General features: G+C 58.8%; 3 protein-coding genes across 6 annotated transcripts; 1 reads left to right on the top strand and 2 right to left on the bottom strand.

Moving 5' to 3' along the window:
• Positions 1-1223: 1223 nt before the first annotated feature.
• Positions 1224-11131, bottom strand: EIF2B4 (eukaryotic translation initiation factor 2B subunit delta). The gene is made up of 12 exons (XM_053383966.1): positions 10964-11131; positions 10666-10867; positions 10374-10568; positions 10203-10285; positions 9036-9127; positions 6025-6139; positions 4418-4494; positions 4203-4305; positions 3782-3909; positions 3140-3329; positions 2796-2976; positions 1224-1462 (listed from the first exon to the last, which is right to left on the bottom strand). The coding sequence occupies exons 1-12, from the start codon at positions 11009-11011 to the stop codon at positions 1263-1265; spliced, it is 1614 nt and encodes a 537-aa protein (XP_053239941.1). The 5' UTR covers positions 11012-11131; the 3' UTR covers positions 1224-1262.
• A 503-nt stretch (positions 11132-11634) lies between these two features.
• Positions 11635-16049, top strand: SNX17 (sorting nexin 17). Of its 3 annotated transcripts, none has more exons than XM_053383967.1 (15): positions 11636-11819; positions 12463-12537; positions 12718-12835; positions 12942-13006; positions 13083-13193; positions 13426-13516; positions 13663-13750; positions 13849-13918; positions 13993-14115; positions 14279-14482; positions 14641-14763; positions 15071-15148; positions 15264-15338; positions 15430-15471; positions 15594-16049. In XM_053383967.1, exons 1-15 carry the CDS (start codon positions 11757-11759, stop codon positions 15711-15713), a joined length of 1446 nt encoding a protein of 481 aa, XP_053239942.1. In that variant the 5' UTR covers positions 11636-11756; the 3' UTR covers positions 15714-16049. The 3 variants fall into 3 exon arrangements, with proteins under 3 accessions (XP_053239944.1, XP_053239942.1, XP_053239943.1); XM_053383968.1 differs by having other exon boundaries at positions 14023-14115; XM_053383969.1 differs by lacking the exon at positions 15430-15471 and having other exon boundaries at positions 11635-11819.
• Positions 16050-16832: 783 nt separating this feature from the next.
• ZNF513 (zinc finger protein 513) lies at positions 16833-21024 on the bottom strand. Of its 2 annotated transcripts, none has more exons than XM_053383970.1 (4): positions 20748-21024; positions 20398-20550; positions 19584-20242; positions 16833-17740 (listed from the first exon to the last, which is right to left on the bottom strand). In XM_053383970.1, exons 1-4 carry the CDS (start codon positions 21014-21016, stop codon positions 17085-17087), a joined length of 1737 nt encoding a protein of 578 aa, XP_053239945.1. In that variant the 5' UTR covers positions 21017-21024; the 3' UTR covers positions 16833-17084. The 2 variants fall into 2 exon arrangements, with proteins under 2 accessions (XP_053239945.1, XP_053239946.1); XM_053383971.1 differs by having other exon boundaries at positions 19584-20174; positions 20748-20861.
• Between the last annotated feature and the right edge of the window lie 2411 nt (positions 21025-23435).

Here is a 23435-nt window from a genome sequence, read left to right on the forward strand (position 1 = left end):
GCGCGAGCCCCGCCCCCTCCGCGGTTACCGCCGACGTCACTTCCTCCGCGCGCCTCGCTGGGAAAGGGGCTGCAGCGCCCCCTGGCGGCCGCGGCGCCGCGCGCAGCTTCTTTGTTCCTCCCGCAGCGGGTCGAGGGGCGTGGGAACGCGGAGACACGCGTCGGATCCGCGAGAGGCCCCAAGGGCAACGCAACCGAAGCAGGCGGCGAGGCGCCTTCGCCAAGCGAGCTGTGGGTCTCTCGGGCCCGTTGATTGGGGCCACAGGCCCCCCAGCTTCTAAGGGGCTGCAGGAGCCGTTTGGCTTAAGGCAGCGGCTCCCCCCCCCCCGCACACCGACACCCCCAATCATAGGGCGGTAGCGTCGGAAGGGACCCCGAGGGTCATCCAGTCCAACCCCCTGCAAGGCAGAATCTTAGCTGAAGCCTCCATGACAGACCAGGAAGGCTCCTTCACACTCTCATTTTTGCTGGTCCAAGAGGAACAGGAGATAACAGGCTTTTGGTGGTCTTCACCTGACACCCCCCCCCCTCATAATCTGACACAAGCCTGGACAAAAGTTTAGCAGGAATAATAAGCCCAGAGAAAAGGGGACATTTGGATAGGCCCTTCGTGACGAGCTGACAATACTTTGCTTTAAATGTAATAGGGCTGCTGGGGTTTTTGTCCTGTGTTTTCATGTTTACACTGATTTTTCTGTAAAGTGCCCTGGGTTTGCTCCAAGAAGGTGGCCCAAAAAGTGGGCAGAGAAATCAGTGAGCACCCTTGGGCCACAGGAATCAACCAGGACCTGAACAGAATCAGACTCTGCCGTGACTGGCACTTCCTTTAATGCTGTGAACTGCCCTGTGATCTTCGGATGAAGGGCACTATAGAAATTCAATAATTAATAATACTTACTTTAAAAGATTTCTGACCACCTTGGGGCCTATCGGGAGGGTTTGCCCCTCTATTGTCAAAGCAAGATGGAAATGTGGGGATGCAGTGCCAGGCTGATGGGGCTGGATCTACAGAGCTGGCTTGTCCAACCGATGAGGGAGAAAAGGGTGTCTCTCTGTTCAGAGGGAACCAGAAAAGCCCCTTCACGCATCCCAGCCCAGAGTTTGGGCTCCACGTCGACCCCCCACTTTGAGACGCGTCCGTGGCAACAACCCCCTTTCGGGAAGGTCTTCCAGTGGTCCTGTTCTGTCCATGCGCTCAGGCACACACACAGCGGAGGCAGGGAGCAGGGCACACACAGGTTTATTGACCCCACCCCATTGGCATTACTGCTCCACGTTCTTGACCCGCAGCACAACCGGGACGGAGGTGCAAGGGATCATCCCCAAGTCCGTAATGACCAGGTCCACCAGCTCCAGGGGGGTCACGTCGTAGACCAGGTTGAGGAGGCGCAGAGACTTGCTCTCCTGCCAGCCGGCCAGTGGGGTCCTCCCTGGCTTCCCACCAATCAGGTCGTCGGGGTCATCTGCAAGTGGCACAGCGGGGTCAGCGAGATGAGGCTATTCCCCACCCCCCGACAAGAGGAGGGTTAGGGATCCCCCTCCCTCCCAAGGCCAAGCTCTGGGGCAGCCCCAATAACGGGGCTTGAGTGCAAGGGCCTGGGCTCCATGGCAGAGTATCTGCTTGGCATGTAGAAGGAGCTCAGCAGCATCTCCTTGGCCATCTTTGAGGACAAGGCGGCTTCCTGAGCTCAGAGGCAGGAGATCAGGCAACAGTCCTGGGCAGCCTCAAGAAAGCAGCCTCGCTCCAGGCTAGAGGGGCTTCCCGGGGCCCTACAGGCTTCCCCCACTCCGCTTGCTGCCATGGCAGACAGTTGCCCCTGCTAGCTGAGGGAGGGAGTGCCCTGTACGTACCCCAGGACCCTCTCAACTTACAGAGGGCTGCGGGGAGGGAAATGGGTGTTCTCATGGCATTATGATTGAGATTGAATCCTGACAAGACAGAAGTACTGTTTCTGACAAGACACAAGTACAGGTGCGCAGCCTGGGAGTCATTTTGGACTCACAGCTATCCATGGAGGCGCAGGTCAATTCTGTCTCCAGGGCAGCTGTCTCCCAGCTCCATCTGGGATGCAGGATGAGACCCTCCCTGCTCGCCGACTGTCTCGCCAGAGTGGTGCATGCTCTGGTTATCTCCCACTACATGGGGCTACCTTTGAAGGTGACCCGGAAACTACAACTAATCCAGAATGCAACAGCTAGACTGGTGACTGGGAGCAGCTGCCGAGACTGTATAACGCTGGTCTTCAAAGACCTACATTGGCGCCCAGTACGTTTCCGAGCACAATTCAAAGTGTTGGTGCTGAACTTTAAAGCCCTAAACAGACTCAGTCCAGTATACCTGAAGGAGCATCTCCACCCCCATCGTTCTGCCCGGACACTGAGGTCCAGCACCGAGGGCCTTCTGGCGGTTCCCTCACTGCGAGAAGCCAAGTTACAGGGAACCAGGCAGAGGGCCTTCTCAGTAGTGGCACCCGCCCTGTGGAATGCCTCCCATCAGATGTCAAAGCGATAAACAACTATCTGACCTTCAGAAGACATCTGAAGGCAGCCCTGTTTAGGGAAGCTTTTAATGTTTAATAGGTTATTGTATTTTAGTGTTTTGTTGGAAGCCGCCCAGAGTGGTTGGGGAAACCCAGACAGATGGGCGGGGTATAATAATAATAATAATAATAATAATAATAATAATAATAATAATTATCATCATAATCAAAAAGTGCCAGCTGGGCATCTCCCTGCTGTTCCCTCTCTTGTTAGCAACCTCCCCGACTCCCCACCCCCAAGGGACCTGCAGCGTACCAAGCTCGTTGGAGACGAAGGAGTCGGTCTGGACTCTCTCGCAGAACTTGTAGGTCTCACAGCAGACCAGGACCGGCACGTTGTGGGCCTTCGAAAGCAGCGCGATCTGCGAGGTGCCCATGCGCGACATCACGGAGCCGTTGGCCAACAGCGCATGCGCGCCCAGAAGGACTTTGGACACCTGCCAGGGGAGGAAGCAGAGCTGGGGATCTCGGCACTCTTTCACGCCCAGCGAGGGTGCCGGGGGGAAGCCCCCACCCAGACTCGGCCAGGGCAGAGGCACAAAGCCTTTGGGGAGTCCGTCTGCCAGCAGAAAGAGCCTCCCTGCTCCCCTGCCGCCTCACCTCGGGCAAGACGTAGGAGACGGCATTGATGAGGACGTAGCTGCAGCAGATGCCCTGCTTGACCAGTTGGCGCAGCGTCTCCTGCCCCTCCAGCCGCGGGCGGCTGTCCACCACCACCACGCGGAAGGCACGGCCTGCAGAGCGGCACTGGGTGTGGGCGTCGCAGAGGATGCGCGTCACCAGGGAGGAGCTGCCAGGCAAACGGGGGCAAGGGGTGAGGAGGGGCCTTCCTGCTCCTGCCGCCTCCCACCCTCCGCTGCTCTCACAACCCATCTCACGGGCAGGGCTGTCTCAGCGTCTCGCGGGCTCTCGGTTGCCCCAAACTCACGGTGCAGCCTGCCGCAGCAGAAGAGCCCACCACAGCGCTCCGACCGACGGGTGGTCTCTTCCCCGGACTCAACTCTCGGGCCCCAGGGCCTAACGCCCCTGAGAGCCTGGCGCCCGGGTGTCCCGCACCCCTAGCACCTATGGGTAAGACGGCCCTGCTGGTGGGGCACAGGTCAGCCCAGCCGGGGCAGGAGCTGCAGGCCGGGCTCCAACAGGCCTCCCGGGAGCCAGCCCCCTCCAACACCTCGGCTCCCCAGCCGACAAGACCCTTGCCACCTACAGCAGGGTGCCCACCCTGGACCCTCGACTCCATACCATCCATAGATGAGGATGACGTCCCCGTCGTTGATCTTCTCTAAGGCAGACTTGGAAATGGCTTTGGCCGCCAAGACGATCTTCTCCCGCTCGTACCTGTCAATGGCCTTTTGGAGGTCCCGCTTGGCCTGTCGTGGGAGGGGGGCCTGATCACACCACGCTCTCTCGCCCATCTCCGAGAGGGGAGGAGCCCCCGCGTGCCCCCCGGAGGACACCAAGAAGCCCTATGCCTCCCAAGCTGGCACAGTGACAGGGCTACCACCCCAAGGATGAACCCAGAGGGTCTGGCAGCTTGTGGTGGGCTCCGCTGCCACTCAAACCCACCAGGGAGCGTGGCAGAGAGACAGTGCCTCTCTTGCGCCTGCCACGGACCCCATGGCAAGCCCAGGCCCCTGCCCCCCCCAGGCGCTTCTGGACTCACCTCCTCCTCGCGCATGGAGGCGGGCAGCGCAGAGATCTCCTTCTTGAGGAATTTGATGGCGTTGCCCATGCTGGCGGAAAGTGGCCGGCACTGGTTCAGGAAGCTGCAGGAGGAAAGGAGCGCTCAGCCCAGCCTCATGGCCCCCCATCTGCTCCCCAGGGCTGCCTGCCCTCCTGCCTCTCTTTCCCCAAGGGGGGCCAGCCCCTCCCCGTCACCTGATGTAGGGCTTCAGCTTGTTCACCAGGTCCCGCGAGAGCTCCTCGTTGGCTGGGGTGGTGTAGTCCCCGATCACCTGCCGGGACAACAAGAGGGGCAGCGACCGTGAGATAGCGAGGTTACCCAGCGCCCTGATTCTGCCAGGGGCCAGCCAGATGCCTCTCCTGGGAGACCACTGACCTCTGCAGGGGCACAGGAGACAGAGGCCACCCATAGACCTCTCCTAACCCCACCCAGCCCTTCCAAAGCCCCCAAGGCTAGTTGCCAACGCTGCTTCCATAGGTTAATTCTGCCTTGTCTGGACCACTCTGATCTTGAGCACCAATATTAGGAAAACTGGAGGGGCAGGGAGATACAAATTTAATAATAATATTTTTGTTGTTGTTGGAGGGAGTGGTGGATTATTGGTTTGTTTGGTTTGTTTTTTGTATTTTTATCTTGTATTTTTTTGCTGTGAACTGCCTTGAAGAGGCGGTATACAAATTTGATATACATATATTAATAATAACAATAACGAGAAGGAAAACTCAGATCCTAAACCTCTACTTGTGGGACATATTTGGGGGAAGAAAAGGCTCAGGAGTAAAAAGGTAAAGGACCCCTGGACGGTGAAGTCCAGTCAAAGGTGACTATGGGGTTATGTCGCTCATCTCGCTTTCCAGCCAAGGGAGTCGGGGTTTGTCCACAGACAGCTTTCTGGATCATGTGGCCAGCAGGACCAAACCGCTTCTGGCGCAACAGGACACTGTGATGGAAACCAGATTGCACATAAACGCCATTTACCTTCCCGCCACAGTGGTACCTATTTATCTACTTGCACTGGTGTGCTATCAAACTGCTAGGTTGGCAGGAGCTGGGACAGAACAATGGGAGCTCACTATTCCACAGGGATTCAAACCGCCGACCTTCCGGCTGGCAAGCCCAAGAGGCTCCGTGGTTTAGACCACAGCGCCACCCGCATCCTGCTCAGGAGTAAACCCAAGCGGAGTCTCCAAGATGGTTGGATGGCGCTTGGTACACCTCATTCCCGCAACTCCTGCAGCCAAGCTGGTGCCAAATGTCTTGCTCTGCTTTCCTTTGGACCCCATCAAGGGGGGGGGTCTTGTTCTATGCGCAGCCCTGGACCTCCAGACACGCTGCCCAGGTTTGCATCCCGGGGAGGTCACTTTACTGCCTCCAATGCAGCAGTTTGACTTCACCCCTGGAGGCACACTCCATTGTCTCTGGAGACAGACGGAGGCCAACAGCAGGAATAAAATTCCCACACTGCCATATTGCAGAGGGGGTCCCCCTAGAGCCTGGCTTTGCTTCTGCCCACCCAGACAGGAGCCACGGCGCCAACTTAGGCTGCGCCTGTTTTCTGGAAAGGCCAGCTCCTCTCTTGAGACTGCTGGCACACCCTCTGCTTGGGGCTGCCCTTGAAGAGCCTCCGGAAATGTCAGTGACGCCAGGATGCTGCCGCTGCCTGGGCTGCAATGCCAGCCCTGAGTGGCAGCCAGGCAGGGTGTGGGTGTGAAGTCAGGCTGCTCTGCTGCATTGCGCCTCCCTTGGCGCTTCCTTGCAGCAAACCCCCTTTGCGCAGCCCCACCCAGAACCTTCCACACACCTGTTTGAAGACTCTCAAGAGGGCGATGCAGCGGGCGTTGGAGCCATTGATGGTGCCCTGAGAGTACTGGAGGCCGAGGCGCACCACCGCCGGGTGGATGGCGGAGGCTGGGATGCTGCAGGGAGAACAAGAACACACAAACACACCTTTCTAGGACATGACAGAACAGGTTTGCTTTTCACTCTTGCCCTCCCTTAAGAGGCCTTTGGCGACCCAACTCCACGCCCCTTGTGACTCTGCACTCGGCGCCACACTTTCCTTTCTCCCCACGCTTTGGCTTGTGAGGGCTTCCCACCTGAAGGCAACCCTGTTTAGGAAAGTTTTTAATTTTTGAAGTTTTATTCTCTTTTCAAGGTTCTGTTGAAAGCCGCCCAGAGTGGCTGGGTAGAAATAAATTTATCATTATCATGATTAAAGCACCCACTAAAGAACAGGTCTTTTCTGTGGGGGGGTGCTGTCCCCAGAGAGGCTCACCTGGCACCACCATTGCATCCCGTCAACCATCCTGAGATCTTATGATGAAGGGTAGTATATAGTATATAAATCTTAAGAAGAACAACAACAACATCTTTAGGCGTGAGGTGAAAACCTATCTCTTTACCCAGTCCTCTGGCCATTAAATAACTTATGTTTGTTAAAGGGCCCCCCCACTGTTGTTGCTGTTATTGTTTTTTTGTTTCGCTGTGCATTCTGTTGTTATTATTATTATGCTGTTCTAAATGTTGCACACCACTCTGGGATCTTTGGATAATGATATATAAACTGAAATAACAGTAGCAGCAGCAATAATAAAGGAACTGGAGTAAAACGCATGTGGTTTGTCTGCTCATTGCCAAACTGGTACTTTTCCCGCTTCACAGATTCATTTCTAAAAAGCCATACAAAACCTCAACACATTTTTTGAAGGGGAAAGGTTGCGGGTTGTGAAGCAGCAATGCCATTGCTGCCCCCCCACCCTTTTCAGATACCACAAAAAAGAAAAGTAGAGGTGATAAAATGAAATGCCTTTTTGGTAGTTCTCTCATTGCAAAAAGTGAATTTAGAGGGAACCAGGAGTTGTGCCTGCCCAGTGGAATGCCCTCCTGGCAGATGCCAAAGAATTAAACAACTATATAACTTTTTGTAGACTTCTGAAGGCAGTCCTCTGAGGGGAAGCTTTTAATGTTTGGTGGTGGTTGATTTTCTCCCCTTTATTTTTTCGTTGGAAGCCACCCAGAGTTACTGGCGCAACCCAGTCAGATGGCTGGGGTACAAATAATAAATTATTATTATTAGTACCCTCGTTATTCCTGTGTTTCCATGGGGAGACTGGCTGGGTGCCCCATTGCTGAGGATGGCACCTGAGGGCAGGCAGCCTGATGGGGCAGGACGGGGCAGAGGCACCTGAGACACTGTGCATTTATATGGGAATTTAATTACATCTTCTACTTCTAATTATATACCCCGGGAAATAAATAATATTAAGAAGCGCCAATGCAGTAGGAACGCCCCTCTGCTGTGCGCCCCACAAGCTCCCCCCTGGAGAGGCTCCTTCTTGCCCAACCCCCTGGGCTCAGCCCCACGGCAGCTGTAAGGGGGCGAGGCTGAGCTGAATGGAGCAGCCCCCCAGGAGTATAGCATCTAGATCAAGGGAAGTAATAGTGCCACTGTATTCTGCTCTGGTCAGACCTCACCTGGAGTACTGTGTCCAGTTCTGGGCACCACAGTTCAAGAAGGACACTGAGAAACTGGAACGTGTCCAGAGGAGGGCAACCAAAATGGTCAAAGGCCTGGAAACGATGCCTTATGAGGAACGGCTAAGGGAGCTGGGCATGTTTAGCCTGGAGAAGAGGAGGTTAAGGGGTGATATGATAGCCATGTTCAAATATAAAAAAGGATGTCACATAGAGGAGGGAGAAAGGTTGCTTTCTGCTGCTCCAGAGCAGCGGACACGGAGCAATGGATCCAAACTACAAGAAAGAAGATTCCACCTAAACATTAGGAAGAACTTCCTGACAGTAAGAGCTGTTCGACAGTGGAATTTGCTGCCAAGGAGTGTGGTGGAGTCTCCTTCTTTGGAGGTCTTTAAGCAGAGGCTTGACAACCATATGTCAGGAGTGCTCTGATGGTGTTTCCTGCTTGGCAGGGGGTTGGACTCGATGGCCCTTGTGGTCTCTTCCAACTCTAGGATTCTATGATTCTATGAACTTCCTCCTCCCTTTTCCTATCATCCGTCTAAAAACAGCCCCATCACAAACTCTGCAGAAGCCAGTGAGAAGCAGCATAAAATGAATGGGGCAGCCCCACAGCCCGGATGGGGGAAACGGAGCCCTCCTAGGAAGGAGAAGCATGGAGCTCCCGGGGTCGGAACGTGACGGACGGGCGCCAGGGGGGCACCAGGGTGGATTTGATTTAAATCAAAACAATTTAAATTACTAGTCAGTAAGGCTTAAATCACTTTTTTACAGAAAGATTCATTCCTGCTGGTATCATCTTAATATTTACAACTAGAGGAAGGTTTCATTTTTGGAATAATAAATTTTCAGTGTAGTTATCAAAAATTACTGATTAGGTTATACTATTAGAAACACATAGACAGATAATTATGAAATTATTGTGAGGTTTAATAAGTTAACTGTTTATATTTGGAAAACTTTTCTGCTGTACTTTATTGGAAGGAGAAAAACAATCATTTCCTTAATAACAATTTAAACAATTTATTTACTAAAATAAGAGCATTATAGCATATGTATCTATGTTAACTGATGTGGTTAAACATTTTTTTTATTAAAAAAAACCTTAGACTGAGTTTTAGCACACATGAAAAGCTTAAAACAAATCCTTACTTCCTGATGAATAGCCTTTGGACTATAACGTAACTTAAATCGAAAACTATCTTTAGTAAGATTTTTTCCTCCAAAAACATTTTTTTAAAAAAATTCAATTGAAATTAAAAAATCTGATTTAAATAAAAGAAATCATTTTTTAAAATAAAAAACCATTGATTTTTATCCACCCTGGAGGGCACCCACCTCATCTGCTGCGTCAGCAGCTTCTTGCGGCTGTACTGGTGGAGGTGGGAGAAGAGGCTGACTTTGGCCCCGTAATCCGGCCTCAGAGGCACCTGCAGGAAGGAAGAGGAAGAAGTATAAAAGGGGGGCTGAGGGCAGGAGTCAAGACCCTCTGCACCCCTGGAAGCGGCAGCAGTGACCCACCGCCCTCTGGGGAAACTTTCTGCAATTGTTGCTGTCTCCCTTTCCTGTGCCCCATCGGTGGAACCAGCTGCCAAAGGGAAGGGGGAGATGGATTGCCCCCGCCCCCCCTCCCAGATCTCCCTTCCTGAGCCACAACAGCCTCCTCCACCTCCGCCACGTGGGCCTGCCTTCCAGGGCCCCCCACATCTCAACATTTTTATTACTGTTACTTTAACTATTACATTTTCATAAAATGGATGCACTAATACAAAGAGCATTGCTGACTAACCAGCCAGGCCTGCTTTTAAATGTGCTTGCAGGAGGGGGGGAGGGGGGGAGTGGAGCGGAGGTTGTTTTTATTATGTCTGTTGTGTTTTTATCTTGTATTTTTATGGGCCAAACTGCCCTGAGATCTAGGATGAAGAGCTACGTACGAATTTAATAAATATCAAGAAATAATAAATAACAGCTTCTTGATTTTCTTCTGTTACTTTTTTGGAAACCATTTTAAAGATTTTCTTACACAACAGCACTTTAAAACATACAACAAGGTAAAATGCTAAAAGGTTAAAACTTAAGTCACTTCCTAAGCATCTAGACAGGCATCCCCAAACTCGGGGCTCTAGAAGTTTTGGAACTACAACTCCCATCATCCCTAGCTAGCAAGACCAGTGGTCAGGGATGATGGGAATTGTAGTCCCAAAACATCTGGAGGGCCAAGTTTGGGGATGCCTGGTCTAGACAAACTCCAATAGAATGTTTGTAGCAGGCACCAAATTGTAGCGCTAAAAGACTACAGTGAGGGCGCCTGCTTGAGATCAAGAGGCGGGGAGTTCCAGAGGGCAGGTGCTGCCAGATTAACCCGTGAAGTTCTTACAAATGCGCAAAACTTGTGGGGTGATCAGGGGGCATAAAAGAGATGGAAGGAATGGGGGGAGGCAGCCGTGGTGCCCCCTCCGCTGCGCATCTTCTTCCCGGGAGGAGGCCCCCTCCCCACCCGCCTACCTGCTGTCTCTCCAGCTTCTTGGCCAGCTTCTTCTGCGCCGCCGCATCATCCACCTGCACGTGCTCCGGGAGCCGCTTCACCCCTGCGGAGAAGGACCAGGCCGGGGAGGCGGTGAGGCCGGGCAGCGGCCGCTTTCCCCGGGCGCCCTCCCCGTCGGGGCGCCGCCTTACCTGGCTGGGTGTCGCCGGGCGGCGGGCGCGCCTTGGGCACCGGAGGGGCGGCGGCGGGGGGCGCCTGGCCCGCTTCGCCCTTGCGCGCCTGCTTGAGCGCCCGCTCCGCCTCCTGCTTGGCCCGCCGCTCCGCGCGCAGCTCCGCCTTGCTCTTGCCCGGCGCGATGCCCGCCGACGGCGCGGGAGGCTCCGCTCCTGCGGGAGAGAGGAGGGGGAGGCGGCGGAGGGTCAGCGGAGAGCAGCCGGGGAAGAGCCAGCCCGCCGCCCGGTCCCCGCCCTCCGGTGCCCCGACCTGGCGCTAGAGGCGGCGGCGCGGGCTCCGCGACGGGGAGGGGGCCTCGGGGGCCCTCCGCCGCTGCCGCCTCCTGCTGCTGCTGCTGCTGCCCGGCCTCGTCCTTCCCGGTGTCGCGGCGCTGCTGCTTCTTCTTCTTCTGCAGCTTCTTCTCCCGCCGCTGCTGCAGCTTCTCCTCGGCGCTCGGAAGCCCCGACGGCCCCTGCAGGGGACGCGAGAGCACAGCCCCGCCGGGGCGTCAAAGGCGGGCAGCCGGCCCCGACGGCGCCCTCCCCCCGGATCCCGGCGGCGCCCCTACCTGCCCGGGCCGCTCGCCGGCCTCGCCGCCGCTGCTGCGCTCCGCCATCGCCGGCTCCTCTCTCCGACGGCACCGGATGCTGCAGCGCCCCCTTCGAGCCGGACGAGAAGCGGAGGGGGAGGGGCTAGGCCCGAGGCCCCGCCCCCTCGGTGCCGCTCGCCTCCCCCGGGGCGGCGGGGCTGAGATGCCCCCCCTTGCCGCGGCTGCTTAGGCAGCGTCAGGGAGCGGGGATGCCGTCGCGGGCGGAGCCTCCTCCTCCGGCCGAGACGGAGCGGAGGGGCTCCCGAGCCCTCCGGGGCTGCTCGCGGTAGGGGGCGGCTCCCTCCTCCCCCCGGAGGGCTAGGAGTCCCCCGGCGGCCCCGTCCAGCGGGAGAGGCGGACCCTGCTGCTGCCCTTCGCAGTGGCGTAGCGTGGGTTGTCAGCACCCGGGGCAAGGCAAGTAATTTGCGCCCCCTAACCCTTGCGCCCCCTAACCCGTGGATTTGCCCTAACCCCAGATGTTGCGCCCGGTGCGGCCGCCCCCCCTGCACCCCCACGCTACGCCACTGGCTCTTCGCCCCGGGGCTTGGAGGGGCGGCGTCGGGGGCGGCGCTGGGCTTGCTGGCGCCCCTGGTGGCCGCCGCCCGGTCTGCGGCGAGCCCGAGGGGGAGGAGCCGCCCCGTCCCGCGCCCCGCCCCGACGGGGCCCGCCTCTCCTTGCGCAAGATGGCGGCGGCAGCGGCGGCTGTCGGGGCGGCGGAGCTGGGCCCGCGCCCGGGCCGGAGGTAGCGGAGGGCGAGGCGAAGCGAGCGGCCATGCACTTCTCCATCCCCGAGACCGAGAGCCGCGCCGCGGACGGCGCCAACGCCGCCTACGTGGTGCGTGGCTGGACGGGGGGGGGAGGAGGAGGACGCCCCCCGGGAGGGAAACGCCGACGCCCCCCGGAGAGGAAGCCCCGCTCTGCCCGCCCCCCCAGCCGCTCGCGGGAGCCGCCGGCCTGCAGAGGGCCGCGGGTGCGTGGGGTGTCCGCTTGGGCCCCGACGGGGCGGCCTCCGCTGCCGGGCTGGCCGGCTGCCCTCTTCTCTTTCCCAGGGAAGTAGCGGGACGAGGGCTCCGTCTGCCCCCCCCAAAACAGCCAGGCCAGAGGGCCTTCGTGTGGGGCGCAGCGCTCGGGGCCTCCCGTCCTGCGCCACTTCCCGGGGCAGAGTCACACCAGTGCCGAGACCCCCTTCGGAGAAGGGAGAGGCCCATCGGGCAGCCAGCCAGGGGGGTGTGCCAGCTGCGCCAAGCGGCCACTTGGGCACCGGGTCCTCCCCTTCTGCTCCTGCTGGGGGGGGGCCACGGACTTTCCTGCTCCGGCCCCCCAAAGCCTCCTTCTGGAGGAGAAGAAGGTGGGAGGAGCGGGTTCAGGCCCCCCTGCCGTGCTTGCTGCCCCTTCAGTTGCTCTGGCACCCCCCCCCGACTGTCCTTGGGGTGCGGCCCACCTGGCCCCTGACCCGCCCCCCTTCTCTCCCCTGGCAGGCCTACAACATCCATGTCAACGGCGTCTTGCACTGCCAGGTGCGCTACAGCCAGCTGCTGGGCCTGCATGAACAGGTAGGGGGAGCATGGCGGGGGGTTGGGCTGGATGACCCTCGGGGGTCCCTTCCAGTGGATTGCATGCTTGGCTGATGGGGGTTGGCTGAGTGCTTCCCCCCAGTGTTTGGGGCGGGGTGGGGGTCTGGCCCCCTTGTTCTGGAGCCAGGCTGGGCGCAGAAACGCTCTCCCTCCTTGCAGCTCCGGAAGGAGTATGGGGCCAACGTGGTGCCCGCCTTCCCCCCCAAGAAGATCTTCACCCTCACCCCCGTGGAGGTGGAGCAGCGGCGGGAGCAGCTAGAGAAATACATGCAGGCAGGTGAGTCCCTGGGAAGGTGGGCTTGAGGGTCGGGGGGGGCCTAGCAAGGAGCCCCCCCCCCGGGCTGACGGCTGCCCTTCTCTCGTCCTTGTGCCCCCCCCCACAGTGCGCCAGGACCCCTTGCTGGGAGGCAGCGAGATCTTCAACAGCTTCCTGCGCAAGGCTCAGCAGGTGAGGCAGGGCAGGTGAGTTGGGGGGGGCGGCGGGCGAAGGGCCAGGCGCTGACCCTCTTTGTGCCCCCCCCCAGGAGACGCAGCAGATCCCCACAGAGGAGGTGCAGCTGGAGGTGCTGCTGTCCAATGGACAGACCGTCAAGGTCAACCTCCTCACCTCGGACCAGACGGAGGACGTCCTGGAGGTGAGGCCTTTTTGGGGGGGGGGCAGAGGGTTTATTAACAAAACCAAGAGGACGTTAACGATGGCGCTTAGCAAGACCAAAGTTAAAACATGAAAGCAGATTGTAATTGAACGCCTCGAATGTGTTTTCTGCCTTTCTTAAGATGGCAGGTCTTTTTCCCCAGGGGAGGGAGGGAAAGAGGAAGGAAGCAGCTGCTTTTGGTGACCCCCCAATTGCTCCCCATTGTCCGCAGGCCGTGGCCTCCAAGCTGGACCTGCCAGAGGACCTGATAGGCTACTTCCACCTCTTCCTGGTGCGAGAAGCCAAGGACGGGGCCTTTTCCTGTGAGTGCCCCCCCCCCCCCCGCTGTTATGTGCGCCTTGCTTGGCAGGATCGGGGAGGGAAAGGAGGGGGAATTTGGGGGGTGGCGGGAGGGGGGGGAGCTGGTCTGGGTGCTGGTGCTGCAACTCTGTGTTGGCTTTCTTCCCAGTCATCCGGAAGCTGCAGGAGTTTGAGCTGCCCTACGTGTCCGTCACCAGCCTCCGCAACCCTGAGTACAAGATCCTTTTGCGCAAGAGGTGAGGGGGCGGCAGCTGCCACGGGGGGGGGGACCCCAGGCGCCAGACCCCCAGCCAGCACAGTCCCTCTAACGGCACCTGTTCCCTTTTCCCCGCAGCTACTGGGACTCCGCCTACGACGATGACGTGATGGAGCAGCGGGTGGGGCTGAACCTGCTCTATGCCCAGGTGAGGACCGGGACCCTGGCTGGGCTACGGGGTTGGACTAGATGACCCTTGGTGTTCCCTCCAACTCTGTACAGCCCCAAGATTCCTCTCCTTTCCCCTTCCAGACGGTGGCCGACATTGAGAGGGGCTGGATCCTGGCAAACAAAGAGCAGCATCGCCAGCTGAAGTCCCTGCAGGAGAAAGTCTCCAAGAAGGAGGTTGGTTGGGACCCTGCGTGGGTCGGGCGCTGCCAGCCCCACCTCCTCTGTTTGGGGGGCTCCAACGCTGCCTATGATTCCTGGGTTTTGGGGGGGTGGACTGGAGGACCCTTTAGTACCCCCTCCAACGCTGAGATTCCCACTCCCTTTTTCCTTGGCGCAGTTCATCCGCCTGGCGCAGACGCTCAAGTATTACGGCTATCTCAAGTTTGACCCCTGCGTGACGGACTTCCCCGAGAAGGGCTGCCATGTCATTGTGGGCGCCGGGAACAGCGAGCTGAACTTCCAGGTCAAGCTGCCGAGCGACCAGATCAAGGAGGGCAGCTTCAAAGTGACGCGCATGCGCTGCTGGAGGGTCACGTCCTCAGTGAGTGATGCGCGGAGCCCCTTTCAGTTGCAGAGTCCTGCACCCATCTGGCTGCCTCTTGGCCCTCTTTCTCCCCTGGCAATTTGTGGGTGTGTCGTGTGCCCCCCCCCCGCGCAAGTGCAGAAAGGCTTCACCCACCCACCCCTCCTCCTTTCCAGGTCCCCGTGCATAACGGGACGTCCGGCCCAGCAGGCAGCAAGTCGGAGGTGAAGCTGGAGTTGGCTTTTGAGTACCTGATGAGCAAGGACCGCCTGCAATGGGTCACCATCACCAGCCCCCAGGTAGGCCCAGCAGCGAGGTGGGAGGGTTTGGCCCTGGGGAGCAGCCGCCTCCCCCCACACTGAGACCCCTTGCACTGCCCCATACCCGCTTCTGCACTCGAGACCACGCCTGCCCAATAACGCACTCCAAAGACTTCTTGAGAAATGCAAACCGGATTTTATTCTAGTCTGACTCACGGCCCCAAAATTATGGCGCAAGAGGCTGGACTTCCTGCCTGAGGTCAGCAAAACCGGGGCTCTGGCTGGGGGGCGGGGGCAGCGTGGCACACGGGACTAAGTCACAAGGTCTCTCCCCCCCCCCCTGCAGGCGATAATGCTGAGCATCTGCTTGCAGTCGATGGTGGATGAGCTGATGGTGAAAAAGTCCGGGGGCAGCATCCGCAAGGTGAGGCTTTGGGCCCCCAGCAGACCTTGGGGGCAGGGCGGGGGGGGGAACAAGAGCCACCCTGTTTTTGAGGGCCACAAGACCAACCTACTTTTCTGTCTTTCCCCCCCACCAGATGTTTCGCCGGCGAACCAATGGCGCCCTGCAGCGCTCCGACAGCCAGCAGGCCGTGAAGTCCCCCCCTCTCCTGGTAAGAAGCCCCTAACCCCACCAGACCCCTGCCCCAGCCTGCCCCCGGGGGGGGGCTTGGTCTCCTCTGACATGTCTGCCTGTCCCAGCAGGATTCGCCCGATGGCAGCCGGGACTCCCTCACGAAGGTTGCGGTGAGTAGCGCCTCCCTTTGCCCCCTTCCCGCGTCCCCTGACTTGTGGAAGGGGCCCCCAGGGGACATCTAGCCCCAGGTCCCAGGGGCAGCCTGTTCTCACTCCCCCCCTTCCTCCCCCAGAGCAAGCTCAGCTCGGTCAGCCTGAGGGCCATCAGCCATTCCAGCTCCGCCACCGACATCGGGGCGAACGATTTCCACGGCAACTACGCCTTCGAGGGCATCGGCGATGAGGACCTGTGAGCGGCCTGCCCCCCCCCCCGCCTCCATGTGGAATGTACGACCTCCCGGGTTGACCTGGATGTGCCTCGACCCCAGCCGGCTCCTCGCCCCCCACCCCGCCTCCCCCCGGGCCCCGGGACGGGCAGCGGGTGGGGTTGCCGGCTGGCGGCTTCAGCTCCATACGCGCCAAATTAGGGTAGAGTGGACATTTTGCACAGCGATCCGACGCAGCTCTGGCGCTGGCCAATAGACTTCTGTGTAACTGCTAGGCTTGTAATCTCGTTTAATCTCCCTGCTGTTTACAGATGAACACGAACGAATGTTTGTGGCGATGATTAAATAGATCATGATTGGGAAGTCCTGTCTGCGTCTCCTCCTGCCTTCTCCTGCTTTACGCAACACAAAGGAATACAGAGAAAGGAAGAGACAGCTCACACAACTCTCCGCGATTCTATAGAACTTTGCAAAGACCAGATGTAAGAATTGGGCATTTATATTCCACCAAGTGTCTGTTTCTTTAAATAACAGCCTTTCCTTAAAATATGCAGTACCAAAATCATGTCCAGGTGCGATACAGGATGTCCCAAAACCAAAGTCCCGCCCAGTATCCCTCTTTTCAATAAAGAGAAAATAATAGCTATGTTTGTTTCTAAAGGATAATCCACATCCCTGGGAGTGTTACAGCGTTCGTCTCAATCGCTCCAACTGCCAAGTTTTACGTTTGGTCTTTGCAAAGTTCTATAGAATTGCAGAGAGAGTCGTGATGTGAGCCGCGTTTCTCCTGCTTTACAGAGAAAGGGTAACTGCCCCTTCTGTGCTATTTACGGGGGGGGGGGGGGACTCCCCAAACCACCTACTTCCTGGGGGGGGGGAGGCACCTCCCAGCAATGCCGCGTGTGAATTTCGGTTCTGCTGCTCTCCCCCAGCCAAAATAAAGCAAGATAAGAAAACAGTTTAATGCATTAATACACGATATAAATTACACAGACTCAAGCAGCAACCACAGTTAAAAGGGGCTGGGGGGGAGGCACAGAGAGGACAGGAAAGCACCAAGAACCGCCCTCAGTCGGAGGGTTTCTTTTTTGGGGGGGAGAGGAGCGTTCTGCTGCCCCACAGATACAATCTTTTCCAGGTGATCCTCAGGAGCAGGCAGTGCCCAGCCACGTTTTGGCCAAGGAGGTCCCAGTGCTCCGCTGCCGGCACGAACTGCACTGCCCCCCCCCAAGGTCCCTACAGCTGCTTCCCCCAGTCCTGGGGGTGGGGGCTTGTTTGGCAAGTGGAAGAGGCCCCCTCTTTCTCCTCCTGCCGTCCGAGCCTATTCCTATGCAGAGACACCCGCGGGGAGGCGGGTGCCTTGGTGTGGCGGGTGCCTGCGGTCTCCCCCGCGGGCCCTCAAGGCAGGCTGCTGTCCAGGCTGGGGCCCCCCTCCTCCTCGGGCAGGCCCTGGCCGTGCACCTTCTGGTGGCGCTTGTAGTTGTCCCAGTGGCCGGTGGTGTAGGGGCAGATGCGGCACTGGAAGGGCTTCTCTCCCGTGTGCCTCAGCATGTGGCGCTTGAGGTTCATGCTCTGGTTGCAGGAGTAGGAGCAGAGGCGGCAGCGGAAGGGCTTGTCCCCCGAGTGGATGCGGCCGTGGCGCTTGAGGTTGGCCAGGTTGCCGCAGGCGTAGGGGCACAGCGGGCACTTGTAGGGCTTCTCTCCCGTGTGCACCCGCTGGTGGCGCTTGAGGTTGTCGAGGTGTGCCGAGGCGTAGGGGCACAGGGCGCAGGCAAAGGGCTTCTCCCCACTGTGCGTCTTCATGTGCCGCGCCAGGTGGTTGGGGTAGGTGGTGACGAAGGGGCACAGCTGGCACGAGAAGCCCTTGGGCGACGACTGCTCCGCCCCCAGCACGGCCAGGCTGCAGCGCCCGCACACCGGTTCGCCCAGGCCCTCGTCCGCCTCCAGGACCAGTCCGCACGCCCGGCACGTGAAGGGGAAGAGCAGCTCCGGGAGGACGGCCGCAGAGTCCTCGGGCCTCAGGAATGGGGAGCCCGGGGCCAAGAGCGGAGGCTCTGCGGAGGAGAAAGAGCAGTGAGGGGGGCAAAGGGGGCTGGGGGAGGGAATCCCTGCAGCCTGGGACACGTGACCCACGTTCTGCGCTCCTGCACGCAGCGTCCACCTAAGAGCCCCCCTTTCCTCTTATCTGCTCCAGAGCTGGCTCCCACACTGCTAGACTCTGCCGACCCCGTAGAGGTTAGGCTGAAGATCCCTTCCAATGAGGAGGCCACCATCTTGGGAAGCAGAAAAAGGGATTTTTTGGTTTATTTATTTAGCTAAGGAGGGGTCTGAGGAGAGTGTTCCCCACTACCTTGCTGGGAATGGCTTAAAATCAGTCGCAAGGGACTTCCAGTGTCCCCTGGTCCAGTCCCTTACGTAGGAATTGCTGCTGCTAAGGAATCGCTGATAGATGGCTAAGCAATCTCTGGTGAAAGACCTGCAAGCCCTGAAGAAGAGTCCTGCACCGTATGAGGGAGCCCATTCCGCTCTCAAACAGCCCTCACCTCTAGAAAGTTCTTCCTAATGTTAAGTCAGAATCTCCTCCCTTGTCATTAAGGCTTCAGATCCTGCCCCCTGGAGCAGCAGAAAATAACCTGGCTCCATCTTCCAGGAGACAGCATTTCCAGGCTTCTCATGGTCATCTGTCAGGAATGCTTTAGTTGAGATTCCTATACTAGATGACCCTCAGCTCCCCCTTCCAACTCTACATTGCTAGGATTGATAACATAAGAAAAGCCTGCTGGATCAGGCCAGCGGACCCTCTAGTCCAGCCTCCTGTACTCGCAGTGGCCAAGAGCCTTCTCCCCTCCTGGGGTCAAACTCTGGCTCTCTTCTCCAGGCTACACAGACCCAACTCCCACAACCATTCCTCATACGGATGGATTTCCCGACTCCTTGCTCATCCTGGTCTCCCTTCCAGCTTGTCAATATCCTTTCATTCCAAAGCTAAACAGCTCTTACTGTTTGAAAGTTATTCCCAACATTCAGTCAGAATCTCCTTTCTTTGATTCAAAGAACTAGGAAGGAGATACCCATTAAACATTAGGAAGAGATTCCTGACAGCTGTCTACCAGCTCCATCTGGTACATAGACTGAGACCCTCCCTGCCCGCAGACTGTCTTGCCAGAGTGGTGCATGCTCTGTTATCTCCTGCTTGGACTACTGCAATGCGCTCTAGGTGGGACTCGGAAGCTAAAACTAATCCAGAATGTGGCAGCAAGACTAGTGACTGGGAGGAGCCGCCAGGACCATACAACACCAGTGCTAAAGTATCTACGTTGGCTCCTGGTACAAGCACAATTCAAAGTGTTGATGCTGACCTTTGAAGCCCAAAACAGCCTCAGCCCATTATACCTGAAGGAGCGTCTCCACCCCCATCATTCAGCCTGGACACTGAGGTCCAGTGCCAAGGGTCTTCTGGCGGTTCCCTCATTGTGGAAGCCAAGTTACAGGGAACCAGGCAGAGGGCCATCTCAGTGGTGGTGCCCGCCCTGTAGAACGCCCTCCCATCAGATGTCAAGGAAATAAACAACTATCTGACTTTTAGAAGGCATCTGAAGGCAGCCCTGTTTAGGGAAGCTTTTCATGTTTGATTATCGTGTTTTTAATATTCTGTTAGGAGCAGCCCAGAGTGGCAGGGGAAACCCAGCCAAACGGGCAGGGTAAAAACAATAACATCATTATTATTTATTATTACTATTGACAGTAAGAGCTGTTCGGCAGTGGAACCAGTTCATTAATAAGGGTGTGGACTCTCCTTCACTGGAGATTGCTAATCAGCTGTTGGGCGGCTATCTGTCAGGAAGTCTTTCTGCTTTACAAGAGGTTGGACCCCCACCCCCGGCCTGCTCCACATACCTGTCTCCTGCTCCGCAGCCGCTGGCCCCTCCATCTCTGCCTCCGACTCCCCCTGCGCCCCGGGGCTGTGGCGCCGCAGGGGGTTGCCCCGGGCACATCGGCAGGTGCAGGAGCCGCAGCGCAGCGGGCGCTCCTGGCCGTGGACCCGCTGGTGCCTCTTGAGGTTGCCGAGGCTGCTGCAGGCGAAGGGGCAGGTGGGGCAGCGGTAGGGCTTCTCTCCCGTGTGGGTGCGCAGGTGGCGCGTCAGGTTGACCAGCTGGGCCGAGGCGTAGGGGCAGTGCGGGCAGCGGTAGGGCTTCTCCCCATTGTGGGTCTTCATGTGGCGCTTGAGGTGGCTGGAGTAGTGCGAGGCAAAGGGGCACAGCTGGCAGGAGAAGACCACCCGCCCCTTGGCGGAACCTTCCTCCTCCTCCTCCTCCTCCAGCTCTTCATCCTCTGGCGGGCAGCAGGCAGCAGAGGCAGGGGCAGGCAGGCCGCAGTGCTGGCAAGCCTGGCCGGGCCCCTTGCCATTGTCCTGGGCCTGGCACAGCGGCGGGAACTCCTCATCGCTCAGCACATAGGACGAGAGTCCGGGCGTCCCCCCAAGGGAGTCTGCGGCACACAAGGAGGGGGCATCAGGGGGGCAGCGGGGGGCATCCTCACCTCGGCCCGTCCCTTTCCTGCTGGCACAACAGGGGGTTACCACGGTGGCGGGAGGGGGGAGCGATCCCTGGGGGAGCCCTTCCTCGGCGCGCAGCCCCCTGCCCATGCGCCCCCCCCCCGATTCCGCGCTGCGCTCCGGCCCCTCCCGGCCCGCCGCCCGCTTCCCCCGCACCTTCCGAGTCCTTCTCGAAGGCGAGGCCGGCGGCGCCGCTCTCCTCCTCGTCGTCCTCGTCCTCCAGCTCCAGCTCGTGCTCCGAGAGGAAGGCGCCCGGCGGAGCCAGGCCCTCCTCGCCCGGAGGATCGACCGCCGCGCCCGCCGCGTCCACTGCAAGAGAGCGAGACGGGGAGGGGGCCGGACGGGGCGCCTCGGTCAGACACGGGCGCGGGGTCCCGGGAGCCCCGCCCCAGCCCGGAAAAGGACCCCCCCGCCGCCGCCGCCGCCCGGCCCGAGCGGAGGAGGAAGAGGCTCCCTTGACCCGCCCCGGACGGGGCCCGCCCCCCCCCGATCCCGGCCCGGCTGACCTTTGACGGGCTGCGGGTGGCGCTGCTTCCGGCGGGGCATCTTGCCCGGCCCAGGCGGCGGCGGCGGGGCTGGCGGGGCGGCGTCGGGCGGCTCCAGCCCTGGGCGCCTCCCGCTCGCCGGGCCGCTCGGCGCCGCTGCTCCGGGGCCGCCCCGCCTCTTCCTCCGCGACGCCCCGCCTCTCGCCGCCGCCCCGCCTCCTCCCGCCCATCCGCGGGGTGGGCGGCCAGAGACGCGCGCGCTTCCGGTTCCGCTCCCGGCCGCGCGGCATGACGGGAGGCGGAGTCGCTGCCCTCGCGAGAGCGAGACCGGGAGCGGCGAGAACGCAGACTCAGCGCAAAGGGTAGAGGCGTCTTGAGGCGCCGGCTTCCGGGCTCGCTTCTGGCCGGGCGCTCCTCCGGCCCGCGGGACGAGGCCCGGGCCGGACCGGGAGGGGGCGCCGGGCTCCGCCTTGACAGCCGCTCCTCCTCCCCGCCCGCCTCTGCCCGACGGGGAAGGCGGAAGATGCTCCGCCATGAAGCTCCAGAGTCCAGCCTGATCGGCCTGGGAGAGAGAGAGAGAGAACCACGTGGCGGAAGAGGAAGGGAGGAATGTGGGATCCGCAGTGTGTCCGTTTCCATGTGCCGAGGGGATCGACGGTCTGGCGCAGCCACGGCAAGGCCCCCTCCTGCCCCCGTTCCTATGCCCGCTGAACAGAGGGCACCCTCCTCTTGAAGAACTCTTCCCTCCCCGGGCGGCTCACATGTTTTAGCTTGTAACTCTACGCGCAAGGCCCGTCCGGGGTTGCATTCCTGATAGGTCAGCCTGGTCTTTTGGGCTCCAAGGGCTGGCAGGGCATTTAAAGCTCAAAGAGCGGCAACCGCCGCTTCCCCGAAGAACAAGCCCCAGTTGGACGGCAGCTCCACGAGAAGGCCTCTTCCTTTGGCTCTGGCGAGAGCCTCTGCCAAAGAGAGCCCGAAGCGGAGGAGCCGGAGAGCCCCGTCTATGCTCTTATCACTCTACCCTCTTCTATCTCTAGGGATGCTCCTCCACTCGCGCCTGCGCAGGAATCCGGAAGCGAGGGAGGCGGGGCTGAAGCCACCATGGACCCGCCCTCGGTGACGTCATCGCGTGGTTTTGGGAGTCCTGGGGGCCCCAAAGAAGCGGGGTGGGGAAAAGGGGTCTGCAGGGGGGCTTTGCATGTTCCCCCCGGCAACCCGCCTCCTCCTGCACAGCCCCTTGGATGCTGAGGGCACAGAAGTCCAGAAGAGAATCGCCCATCTCCTTCTCGCTTGAAGGACCTTCCGGGGCAGAAGGGAGAAATGGGTCTCCATCCTGAAACAAGGAGAGCTGTCAAGACGTGGCTCGCTCTCTCTCTTACCCAGCTCTGCTTTCGGGAGAATCCCGGGCAATGCTCTGGCCCCGCAGAACTGGCCATCTTACGCTGGTGTAACATCAGCAGAGAAAACACATACAATTTGCACTTCAAGCCAAAACATATTTATTCAGAAGTAAGCCCATTCAGATCAGTGGGACTTCCTCCCTAGTAAGTGTTCATAAGATTGCAGTCTTTAGGTGGGATCCTGCACGCTGCCAGCACAGCAGTGGAATGGAAGCCAAAAGTAACCCCGTGAACTCAGCACCTGCAAGCCGCCCTCAGTCTGAAACCCCTTTGGAGCCCCCTCCCACATGCCGGTGAGAAGCATCGCCCTTTTGACTGGGGGACAGAGGGAAGGAGCGACAGATGGTGGAGCGGAGTCCGCAGAGAAGCTGCCGACAGAGGGACCCCGCGAGCATCCCTGGACCAAGACCCCGCGAGGGATGGAGAGGAACAGCGGCGAGCCAAAAAGGAAACGGCACACCGCCGGAGCCTCAGCCAGGCATCTTCTGCCCAAAATAGACAAGTTGGGCACGCCATAGTTTTGAGAAGCAGCGTCATAACAATTGTGGGCTCCCTTCCTCAAATCCTCCAAGCTTCCAGGGTACCTATGGGACTCCCCGAATTTCCTTGCTGGCGCTACATTTAGCCTCCAAACACGTCTGCTTTATATTAAGTAGCCCACAATTAAAAACAGCTTTGGGGGAAACGAGCATTGTCAGGTGTGTCGGAGGATCTGCAGCCAAATCACAGATTGCATGATGGCTAGATAGTCACATATCCTCTAAACTTTTGTGGCGGTAAGGGAAACAATATAAAAATAATCTCTCCTTCTTCCTGTCACTAAACGCCCCTTTTCCTAATTGTGATGGGGAAAGATGTTTCCTTGCTCTTCTTCAGAAAGCAATCTCCAGTTTCAACTGGACAATGGGAATTTGTAATGTTTAAGGATTCCTGCCTGCCTGGTTCTCATCACTTCCTGTGTTGAATCCTGGCAAGACTTTGATGTGAGTCAGACAGTGATCCCTCACTGCTGTCCAAGGGTGAAGGAAGGGCTGTTGGTCCTGTCCTCTGCTGAAGTCAAGTGGCTGCAGGTGGAGCCTGGTAGGCAGGGAGGAGGAACAGCAGCAGCTGCACCCCAGGGAACCTTTGGGGATGAAAGGGGCCCCCAGAAGAATGGGGTCTTCACACGCTCCCCTCTTGGAGGCTGCTTTGCTTCAGAGGTGATGCCCCATCACACACTGATTACTGCATCCCGGGTCTCGCCACTGATTCTTAAGGGAGTTTCTTACATCAACCTTGGGGGAGAGAGAGGAAGTGCAGAGTGCCTGCT

Source organism: Podarcis raffonei, chromosome 3, assembly GCF_027172205.1.
Source record: "Podarcis raffonei isolate rPodRaf1 chromosome 3, rPodRaf1.pri, whole genome shotgun sequence".
Taxonomy (NCBI): domain Eukaryota; kingdom Metazoa; phylum Chordata; class Lepidosauria; order Squamata; family Lacertidae; genus Podarcis; species Podarcis raffonei.